This window comes from Meles meles, chromosome 8 (assembly GCF_922984935.1).
Source record: "Meles meles chromosome 8, mMelMel3.1 paternal haplotype, whole genome shotgun sequence".
In the NCBI taxonomy this organism is placed as follows: domain Eukaryota; kingdom Metazoa; phylum Chordata; class Mammalia; order Carnivora; family Mustelidae; genus Meles; species Meles meles.
This window is the reverse complement of record NC_060073.1, coordinates 59,031,444-59,043,275: the sequence shown is the minus strand read 5'-3', so window position 1 is coordinate 59,043,275 and position 11,832 is coordinate 59,031,444. Positions and strand designations below refer to the sequence as shown.

Sequence of the window (11,832 nt, the reverse complement as noted above, 5' to 3'; positions counted from 1 at the left end):
CTTGGGTATCAGCTTCCTCTGCAGTCTTTAGGCAAATGCATAAAGACTCTGCTGCCTGCTGCCTACTGCTCAGAACCCTTCGATTCATCCCATTCCAGCCCATGGGAACTCCCTCTGAAGCAGGTGACTGCTGTGAAATGACATTTCAGGAGGAAAACTGGCCATTGTGAGAGGTATGGGGCCTAAGGAGAATGGCTGAAAGTATTAGGAGCTTTTCGGGGAGCTAAGTGGGTAGAATGGGAGTGCTGACAGCCATGGGGGGCTGAAGCTCATTCCTTGCCCTCTGATTTCACAAGGACCACCTGCTGGGGTTAGTGGCATATTGTCAGTGTTTCCCAATTGGTTTTCTGAGATCTGCTTAAGATATGTATGCTACATTTCTTTCAGACTCTGTGTGTAGGGACATCATGCTCATAGAGTGAAACTGACTACACAGGAGTATTTTCACCTAAGGAATTGGCAGATGCCATAACATAAAACAGGGCTTTTTGAAGAGTTTTATTAAGGGATTACCAGTACACCACTGGACCAGAGTCACAAATACGGATTTTCCCAGTAGAATGGAAAGGGCTGTCTGGGAGGGGGAGAGGAAACACTTTGGATTTGCATCCATACTTTAGCTCTCAATGTGCCTGGCGCTTTGAGCCTTTCCAGAGAAGGTTCCACACTGACATCAGAACCTGATTACTGTGAACATTTTAGGTACTGGGAGGGCCTCATTCATGGCTCCTATCATCACCATTTATGCCTCCCATTCAGTGTTTATCATTACTGGGGAATCAAACGGTGTTTCAGTGTGCCGAATTATGGGAGCATGCATACCTTAACCGACAATTTTCAGACCTCAGAAAGTTTATAGTTGATTGGGACACATTGATAATATGTTACCATCCTTGAGGTAGGTGGTCTGATGATCAGACTCCTCATGAAGTCAGAGGGGAAAGAATAAGCTGTGGGCACACTGACACAGTGGGCAGATAGTGAGAGGGACCTGGGTTCGGGCAGCAACTCTACAACACAAATCAGGGATAGAGACACTTGTCCAGGGGACAGAAGATGCTTGGGTTAAGGCTGCAGAAGACTTTCATGAGGCACTTGAGTGGTTTTTTTTTTTTTTTAAGATTTTATTTATTTCCTTGACAGAGCGAGATCACAAGTAGTCAGAGAAGCAGGCAGAGAGAGCTGAGCAGAGAGCCCGATTCGGGGCTTGGTCCCAGGACCCTGAGATCATGACCCAAGCCAATGGCAGAGGTTTAACCCACTAAGCCACCCAGGTGCCCTGCACTTGAGTTTTTTTAGGTGCCCTTGAGTTCCTTGAGGAACCATTCCAGTACATGCAACTTCACCCAGAGACCAGCCCCCGACTGGCAAGCTCTGTAGCAGGTATAGTTTTCCACTCCAAAGAACATTCCTGCATGCTGCTGCCAAGGTATCCAATGTCCATCAACATCTGTGAACTGGTCCTCTTCACTTCTCTTTTCAGTTACCTAAGACTTGATTTCTCTCCATCACTTTAGCCTACTATTCCTTTGTGCATCAGACCCAGTGGCATTTTCATATAGATTTGATTTCTCCCAGCTTCTCTGGCAGAATGGCTTTCCTCTGGTCCCTACATATTCTTGCAGTGGTTGTGTGGCTACAGATGGACCTGGTGGTGGCTGCTCTCCACAGCAGGCCCATCCTCACAAACCTCTCCTGGGCTCTGTTCATGCGATTTTATTTTCAGGACAGTGTTGGCCATTTCTCAGGGGTACTATAGCAATGAAAATAGGAGTGGATTTTCCTAGTCTGGAAATTAAATTTAGAGGGTGAAGGGAATAAACCTGGAAGGCTAGGGAATGAACGATTTTGTGTGCTTACTATGTGCTAGGCACATGGAATAACCACAACAATGCATTTGGTAACTTTTTGTGGTCTTCCTCACCAGTTCTCTTAGTTGGGTCTGCTTGCCCTCTATCCAGGTTCTGGTTCTTTCTTCTGTAGTGCACTGGACAAAAGAACTGTCTCTCAACTTCTCAGCCTTCCCCTGGCTTGGATACAGGATACACAGAATTTTTCTTTTTCTTTTTAGAGACATTACCAAGGAAACAAATAGCAAAACTGGTGGAGTTTTAATAAGTAATCATGAAGACTTTGCAGTATCTTTCCTGCTCTCTACCCTGTGGTGAAGCAGGTGAAGCTGCCTGCTGTGGGCTGCCTGCTGTGGGCTGCCTTTGTTCCACTGCTCTCACCCCTTCCCCCATCCCGCCCTCTACCCTCCCCGTGCCCCCCACCCCCACCCAGGTCAGGAGGGCACCTCATTTCCAGTGGTCTAGAAAGGTCTCTTTTTCTTAACCCATTTCAAAGATGAGAAAATTATGTCTAGGAAATTTAGAAAAGTTTCCAGCTCTGTTCTTCAAGTTGTGACAATATTCTTGAAGCTGAAATTTCTGTTTTAAAAAGTGGGTGGTGATAGCCCCTACTGGCTGTGTTGGCAGAAGAAATGAATGGTGTGTGTGGTAAGTAACATTTTTACATTAATGCCGAGAGGCTACTTTAAAAAGGTTAATTTCTTGATCTTATTTCACTGTGATAGCAATGCATGAATACATAAATTTCTCTCACTAGGGCAAACCTCATCAAATTTTAGTCTTTGCTCCCTTTTTCCATCCTTTCCCTTTTCTATATAGCTGTCAGATAAATATATCCAAAATGCTTTCCAATTTCAAAACAATTTATGGCTGACCATTTTTTGTAAATGATGAAGTCTGTTCCCTTTAAATAATATTCAGAGCCAATCTACTTTTGTTGCCATCTTTTTTCCCAATTGCTCCAAATTTGCAACATCACAACCTCACAGAACTGAAAGCTGCTTTAGACATATTTTGCATTTGTAGGTAATTTTTTTTTAAAACTCCCAGACAACTTCTCTCGGTTCATCACTTGACAATCCCTTAACTTGAAGACATCCTACTTTATTTTCAAGGCTAAGATCAGATATAGAAGTCATTATTTTTTTTAAAGTTTTTATTTTTTTGAGAGACAGTGAGAGAGAGCATGAGTGAGTGAGTAGGAGGAGAGGAAGAGGGAGAAGGAGAAGCAGGCTCCTCGCTGAGCAGGGAGCCCATCATGGGGCTCTACCTGAGGAGCCCAAGATCCGGACATGACTCAAAGGTAGATGCCTAACTTACAGAGCCACCCAGGTGCCTCTGAAGTCATTCCTAAGGCCATTATAAATATGAATAACAAGAATTACTTCTATTTGTGTTTCCATATTAAAATTTTCCTGTATAACTAGTATTGACTTAATCATTTAATTTTTATTAGTTATGTAAATATCTGTCTTATTTATGAGCTTAAGACCTTGTTCAGAAACAAATCATATCTTAAATTTTTTTATTTTAAAAATGTTTTCATTTAAATTCTAGTTAGTTAACATAGTGTCCTATTACTTGTGGGTGTGTAATATGGTGAGTCAACACTTCCATACATCAGTGGCTACTGATCACAACAAGTGCCCTCCTTCATCCGCATCACCTATTTTACACATCCCCCACCCACCTCTCCTCTGGTGACCATCAGTTTGTTCTCTGTAGTTAAGTGTCTGTTTCTTGGTTTGCCTCTGTATCTCCCTCTTTTTTCCCCTATTCTTGAACAAACTGTCTTATTTACTGTTGGTATTGTAGTTCCTGGCACTCTCACAATGGAATAGCATTAAGTAGATGTGAAAAGCCCTTGGTAACAGCAAAGAAAATCTTTGTGTATAAACTGAATTTTTCTCTTTGTGAATAGGAAGGTCTGTTCCAGGCATGACTGCCTTAAACCACACGGGGGTTAGCCACACGGTCTTCCGCTTACTGGGCGTCCCTGGGCTAGAGGACCAGCACATGTGGATTTCCATCCCCTTCTTCATTTCCTATGTCGTCGCCCTGCTTGGGAACAGCCTGCTCATCTGCATTATCCTCACAAGTCGCAGCCTCCGGGAACCCATGTACCTCTTCCTCTGCATGCTGGCTGGAGCAGACCTCGTGCTCTCCACATGCACCGTACCTCAGGCCTTGGCCATCTTCTGGTTTCGTGCTGGGGAGATCTCCCTGGATCGCTGCATCACTCAGCTCTTCTTCGTCTACTGCACCTTTATCTCTGAGTCAGGGATCTTGCTGGTGATGGCGTTCGACCGCTACATCGCCATATGCTACCCCCTGAGATACACCACTATTCTTACACCTGCTCTGATAGGGAAAATTGGAGTGACTGTCTGTCTGAGAAGTTACGGTACAATTTCCCCCGTAATATTTCTTCTGAAAAGATTGACTTTCTGCAAAAGTAACATCCTCCCAAACACAGCTTGTAAGCACATTGTCTTGGCCCATGCTTCCTGTAATGACATTCGAGTGAACATCTGGTATGGGATTTTTGTCCTAGTGTCAACAGTGGTCTTAGATGTTGTGTTGATTTTTATTTCATATGTGCTGATTCTCCGTGCTGTCTTCCACATCCCATCCCGAGATGCTCGCCAGAAAGCTCTCAATACCTGTGGCTCCCATGTCTGTGTCATCGTCCTTTTTTATGAGCCTGGGATCTTTACAACCCTTACTCAGAGGTTTGGACACCACATTGCGCCCCACATTCACATCCTACTTGCCAATGTCAGCATTCCTCCTATGCTAAATCCCATCATTTATGGGGTTAAGACCAAACAGATCCGGGACCATGTGGTTCATGTACTATTTACAAAGCAGAAATAACTTTGATGTTGGAAGCTGGTGTTCTTTTTTGTTAGCAATTCTCTCCATGCATAAAATGAGCTTCAACACCAGCATAAGACAGCGGGTCAGATACTAGTCAAATGCCACCAGGTCACGTTGCTGTTTCTAGTGATTTCAGTGTGATTTTGTACATGTTTCTTCCAAAGTCTCTAAGCTGTCACTAAATAATTAAATAATTATTTACATAATACTGATATTTAAATATCAGTATCTTTGTGGCCTTAGTTAGCTTTGTCCTCCACAGAGTTGAGCACTAGCCTGGGCCACCTCTCTGAGTCTCACTCACTTTCCTCTCTAACTGTGGATGGGAGAATGACAGTACATAAATCTTTGACAATGATTTCTTCCTGGCAGTTGCTGAACTTTCCTTTCACCTGTGATGTGTTTATTTTATAATTGGAAGTTTGCACATCTTGATCCCCTCCACCTATTTCTCCCAGCCCCAGACCCCTCCTCCATCTGGCAAGCATCAGTTTATTCTCTGTATTTATGAGTCAGTTGCTGTGTGTGTGTGTGTGTGTTTGTTCCCTAAGCAGCTTACGTTTTGAGAAGCTATTATAAGTGGTATTTAAAAAATTTTTTCTTTTCCAAATGTGTATTTTTTTCCAAAGTTGCCCTACAATATCAAATTCTACATAACTGGTAATAGAGTTGACTCTTGTATGTTGACCTTCATCCCCACCGCCTTCCTAACTCCACTTACGAACTCTTGCAGCTTTGTTGTTGTAGATTCTGTCTGTAATTTTTCCTACAAATGTATAGCCATGTTGTTTGTGGAAAAATAAAGTTTTATTTCTTTTCGTTAAAAAAAAAAGAAGTGTTCATGTTACAGTTTTGATTCAGAAGACTGAAGCTCAGGCAGAATGATGACTATGTTGCAATCTGAAGGCAGAACTCCATCCTCCTCTGCCTCCGTCTTTGCCCTTTAGGCCTTCCATTCATTGAATGAAGCCTGCACACATTATGGGGGATTGTCGGCTTCACTCAGAGTTTAACGATTTAAATATTAATTGCATTTAAAAAATATCTTCATAGCGGCATTGAGACTCATGCTTAAGCAAACAGTTGGGCACCAGGGTCTAGGCAAGTGGACACATAAAATTAACCATCATAACATTGCATATTTAAGTTTGCAATCACTGTGATATCTCACCACTCTGTGGCTCTAAGCCCTTTTCAGATGTTATTTTTCTCTACAACATATGCTGCTGCTGTTGCTGGTGCTGGTGGTGATAGTCAACCATTGTATAGAGCTGGCCGTCTCCCAGCTTTGCTTAATTATTTTATCTCCACATTCTTCCAGGGGTAAGTTTGATGAGAAAAGCACTTTTGTGCTTTATCTACTTTATTTGTAGCACCACCTGTGGCAGTTGTAGCACATTTTATGACCTGCTAAGTATTTGTTGAATGAACAAGTAATGAGAGGATGAATGAATGAACCATATTATAGTAGTTGCTGGTAGAAACTTTTTAAAAAAGATTTTATTTATTTGAGAGCGAGAGTGAGAGAGAGCACAAACCAGGAGAAGGACAGAGGGAGAGGGAGAAGCAGACTCCCCGCTGAGCAGGGAGCCCGATGCAGGACTCGATCCTAGGACCCTGGAATCATGACCTGAGCCAAAGAGAGACACTTAACCCTCTGAGCCATACAGGCATCCCCCTGGCAGAAACTCTTTAAGAATTGTGTACCCTGATGCCTAGTGATTTCCACATAGTCAAATCATTCATTTTTTCCTTTGATTGTTCTTTCGTTTTTCACATCAGTTTTCATCACTTTAAGATAAGTCCTTTACTTACTATTTTTTATTTCATTTGTTTTAGAGTTTCAGTTTTCTATTTAATATATCAATGACATCTGTTCACTTAAAAAATAGGTTATAGGAAACCTTGTAATGATCATAATAATCATACCCAGATAGTAATCATTAATTTCTGGAAAATATTTTGTTCTTTAAGCATATTTTCACACATTGTTCTAGAAATCATTTATGATTCTTATGTCTTATATTTTTATTTAATATTACATAACCAGAATTTTCTTTGGCATTCAAAGTATTTATTATATATTAAACTTAAGTTAATATTTAATGGTATATTTTTCAGTGAACACTATTTCAAATATCAATGTCTTTTTTAGTTGATGCATAATTAACATATAGTATTATGTTATTTTCAGGCATATAATGTAATGATTCAACAGTCATGTACATTACCTAGTGCTCATCTAGAAAAGTGCATTCTTGATTCCTTTTATCTATTTCACTCATCCTTCAACCCATTTCCCCTTTGATAACCATCAATTTGTTCTCTGTATTTAAAAATCCAGGTTGTTTGTTTTTCTCTTTTTTCTTCGTTTGTTTGTTTCTTAAATTTCACATCTGAGTGAAATCATGAGGTATTTGTCTTTATTCTGTCTGACTTATTTCACTTAACATTATACCCTCTAGATCCATCCATGTTGTTGTAAATGGCAAGAGGTCATTCTTTTTTTTTTTTTTAAAGATTTTATTTATTTATTTGACAGAGAGAGATCACAAGTAGATAGAGAGGCAGGCAGAGAGAGAGAGAGAGGGAAGCAGGCTCCCCGCTGAGCAGAGAGCCTGATGCGGGACTCGATCCCAGGACCCTGAGATCATGACCTGAGCCGAAGGCAGCGGCTTAACCCACTGAGCCACCCAGGCGCCCCGAGGTCATTCTTTTTTATGGCTGAGTAATATTCCATTATAAACATCACCTTCTTGATCCATTCATTTATCAGTGGACACTTGGGTTGCTTCCATATCTTGGCTATTGTAAATCATGTTGTAATCAGCACGGGGGTGCATGTATCTTCTTCAGTTAGTGTTTTCAATGTCCTTTTAAAAAAAACTACCAGTCAACTACCAGTTGGTTCTTTTTTTAAAAATTTATTTGAGAGAAAGAGTGCACAAGTTGGGGGATGGGCAGAGGTAGAGGGAGAAGCAGGCTCCCCACTAAGCAGGGACCTCAAGGGAGCAGGATCCCAGGACCCTGGGATCATAACCTGAGCCGAAGGCACATGCTTAGCTGACTGAGCCACCCAGGCATCATGAGAGTGAAAAAAATCTTGAAAGTGCAGGAGTAAATAAAAGAACTGCTGAACCAGAAATCTGTAGCAAAATACACTTCAAAAAGAAGCTAAGTTAAAGATGTATTTACACAAAAAAACACCGAGAAATTTGTAGTCAGGAACCTGCAATATGAGAAATGCTAAAAGAGGATCCTTAGGCTGGAGGGAAATGACATCCATGATGCTGGAGGGAAACTTGGTTCCTGGGGAAGAAGTCAAGTGTATCAGAAATTGTAAATATTGGGTGAAACATGAAAATTTACTCTCCTTTAACATTGTCCTGTGGGGGTTTATAATTATAAATTGATATAAAACATATGACAACCATAGCAGCACCGTGGGGGTGGTAAAGGAAACGTGGGTGCAGGGGTTTCCATATTGTTTATAAAGCTGTACAAGGCAAAGAACACATTTGACAAATTTCACCATCTGCTCAGAATAAAAACTCAGCAAGCTGGAAGAGAAGGGAATTTCTTTACCTTGATAATTAGCATTGGTGTAAAATCAACCAGTAACATCATATTTAAAAGTGAGATTAAACACTTTTCTCTCAAATCAGGGTTGGAGAGCCCCAGTGACGTGACCCAATTGTATGAGTCAGAGAGGGTGTTGTTGAAAGGACTGCTCTCTCTCTGCAGTCCTTGGGGGAATTGTTGTCCCTGAGGGCGTCAGGCAAATGCATAAACTCTAAGCTCCCTGGTTCCTATCGCTCAGAATGTCAAATTGGGATTCATCCCAATAATCTCCCATAATCTCATTTTAGAGATCTCCCATAATCTCATTTTAGCCCTTGAGAATGCCATTTGAAGCAAGTGAGTGAAATTTTATTGCTGAGGGGTAAAATTTCATGGGGGAAGACCTACTCCTGGCTAGATGTTATGGGGTCTAAAATAGATTAAAGATCGTAGGACTGTTTTTTTTTTTTTTTGGAGTGACATAGACCCAGTTGAGGAGAACAGAGAAGTTTTGTCCTGGAGCCCTTAATACAGAGTCACAAAATATGAAATTCATGCAATTGTGTGCACTTCTTTGGTTCCCATTTTCAGAGACATTATGTTGGTAGCTTGAAATGGGTCATGGTGGGAGTATACACCTGTGGAAATTGGCAAACACTATAGCTAGGCTTTGTAAATATTTGTATGTATGCCTGTGTGTATGTATGTACTGACTGATGAGTTTACCAGCACACCATAGGACCTGAGTCACAATTATGGAAAGTCCCAGGAGAATGGAAAATGCTATTGTGGAGGGAAGAAAGAGGGACTCTTTAACCCTTATTGTGCCAACAAGCCCTGACTTCTTAGAGATAAATTTCTACATTGACCCCAGTTCTTGACTACTATAATCATTTAAGGTATTTATAAGAGCTTATGCATGACTTCACACCCATCTAGTTTTTGTCACTGGGTTGCTTTGTTAAACGTTTTGAGGGTTTATGTTGTGTTTCAGTGTGCTAGGTTCTGGGAGTGCTGCAGGGGGTCATCAGTGACAGGAATCAGATTTGCTACTAGCCACAAGGTAGATACCCTGATAGTAGCCTGTTGTGGAAGCAGGGAAAGGAATGACTTAAGAGGATATATGTCATGAAGGTGATGAGAAGTGCTCCAAATAGAGGTAACTCTTTCCACAGAACAAAACAGGAAGCTTGAGATGACTTCTCTAAGATGCTGGAGGCATCCGGATCAAGGCTGTGAAAACCTTCATGAAGCATTTGAGAACTTTCTTAGAGTGACCTTGGAGTAGAAAACCAACCATTCTAGTACATCTAAGTTCACCTACGAACCAGACTTGAATCCCTGATTCTTTAGCTCTATTCCATGCTTCCCATAAGAAAAATTCTCTTTGTTGCTCCTTTCCCCTATTGATGTACTACACTATCTTTGAAGAGTAACTTCAGATATGTACTCATACATAAAACTTCACGAATACAGAAAGTGTCACTTCTCTTACTGCCTTAGTTTTATTTTTTGCAAGTAAGACATTAACTTCACTTTCTTTAGTTGTATAAATATCTCTCTTGTTTTTGTGATTAAGATCTCATTTAGAGGGCAAACTGTCTTTTTCGTTCTTCTATATAACATATTTCCTGCCATCCTCTGAATCGAATGGATTAAGAAGTTGCTAAAAGTGATGACGACGTAAAAAAAAATCTTTGAGTGTAATATGTATTTTCTTCTGTTTCTGCACACAGATGGTGGAGTACCAGTGGTCTTGTCAGACATGACTGCCTTAAACCACACTGGTGTTAGCCACACGGTCTTCCGCTTACTGGGCATCCCCGGGTTAGAGGACCAGCACATGTGGATTTCCATCCCCTTCTTCATTTCCTATGTCGTCGCCCTGCTTGGGAACAGCCTGCTCATCTGCATTATCCTCACAAGGCGCAGCCTCCAGGAACCCATGTACCTGTTCCTCTGCATGCTGGCTGGAGCAGACCTTGTCCTCCCCTCGTGCACTGTACCTCAGGCCTTGGCCATCTTCTGGTTCCGTGCTGGGGAGATCTCCCTGGATTGCTGTATCACTCAGGTATTCTTTCTCTCTTCCACTTTTGTTTCTGAGTCAGGGATCTTGGTGGTGATGGCATTTGACCGCTACATCGCCATATGCTACCCCCTGAGATACACCACTATTCTTACACCTGCTCTGATTGGGAAAATTGGTGTGACTGTCTGTCTGAGAAGTTACTGTATTGTTTTCCCCATAATATTTCTTCTGAAAAGATTGACTTTCTGCAAGAGTAACATCCTCCCAAACACAACTTGTAAGCGCATCGTCTTGGCCCATGCTTCCTGTAATGACATTCGAGTGAACATCTGGTATGGGATTTTTGTCCTAGTGTCAACAGTGGTCTTAGATATTGTGCTGATTTTTATTTCGTATGTGCTGATTCTCCGTGCTGTCTTCTGTATCCCATCCCGAGCTGCACGCCACAAAGCTCTCAATACCTGTGGTTCCCATGTCTGTGTCATCATCCTCTTTTATGCACCTGGCATCTTCTCTGTCCTCACTCAGCGATTTGGACATCACATCTCACCCCGTGTCCATGTCCTCCTGGCCAATGCCTATAATCTGGCTCCACCTATGATGAATCCCATCATTTACGGAATCAAGACCAAACAAATCCGGGACCAGGTGGCTCATGTATTGTTTACAATGCAGAAATGAATGTGATGATGGAAACTAATGTTGCACTATTCTCAGTAGTTCTCTCCAGGCACCAGTTGAACTTTAGCATCAGGATGTGGAAATGTACAGCAGAGAAACTAAAGGACCCCAGGTATTGGTGGCACTAGAATAATTGCATTAGAACAATTTTGGTTCATGTTTCTTCTGAAACCTCTAATCAGTCATTAGATGTCAGAGACTTTTGGTGTTTAGATTCTATTGATAGAGTGGAGAACTAGATCAGTTTACCTCTTTGTCACTTATACCTCTATAACCATACACTGACCAATATAAACCATAGACAGTAGCTCTTCCTGGATCTTTGCTGAAACATCCCTTTCTGATATGTTTTCACCTTTGAGTAGTTGTACATATTTTATTACTCATATGAACATTTCTTTTGCTATCCTTTCCAGTGTCTTCAGCATATTAAAAATTTTGCTTCTCACACAAATTATTACAAAATATCACCTGTAGCCTTTATTTTATTTTATTTTTTTAAAAAAGATTTTATTCATTTATTTGACAGAGAGAGATCACAAGTAGGCAGAGGGGCAGGCAGAGAAAGGGGGAAGCAGTCTCCCTTCCTAGCAGAGAGCCCAAGGTGGGACTTGATCCCATGACCTGAACTGAAGGCAGAGGCTTAACCTACTGAGCCACCTAGGCACCCCACCCATAGCTTTTAATTTAAACATAAATTATATGAAAATGTGAATATACTTCTCTTTCCTAGAACTCAAAAGGAGTATAAATTTATTACTTATTATGTCATAACATTTTATTCATATTCATTGTTTGGAAATAAATATTTAACAATAGTTCACTGCTTAG

General features: G+C 41.2%; 2 protein-coding genes across 2 annotated transcripts; both read left to right on the top strand.

Annotated features, from left to right (window-relative positions):
* Positions 1 to 3,788: 3,788 nt before the first annotated feature.
* LOC123950058 (olfactory receptor 52B4-like) lies at positions 3,789 to 4,727 on the top strand. Its single transcript, XM_046017916.1, has one exon. It carries the CDS (start codon positions 3,789 to 3,791, stop codon positions 4,725 to 4,727), a length of 939 nt encoding a protein of 312 aa, XP_045873872.1.
* Positions 4,728 to 10,056: 5,329 nt separating this feature from the next.
* Positions 10,057 to 11,001, top strand: LOC123947928 (olfactory receptor 52B4-like). The gene has a single exon (XM_046014262.1). The coding sequence runs from the start codon at positions 10,057 to 10,059 to the stop codon at positions 10,999 to 11,001; it is 945 nt and encodes a 314-aa protein (XP_045870218.1).
* Positions 11,002 to 11,832: the final 831 nt, after the last annotated feature.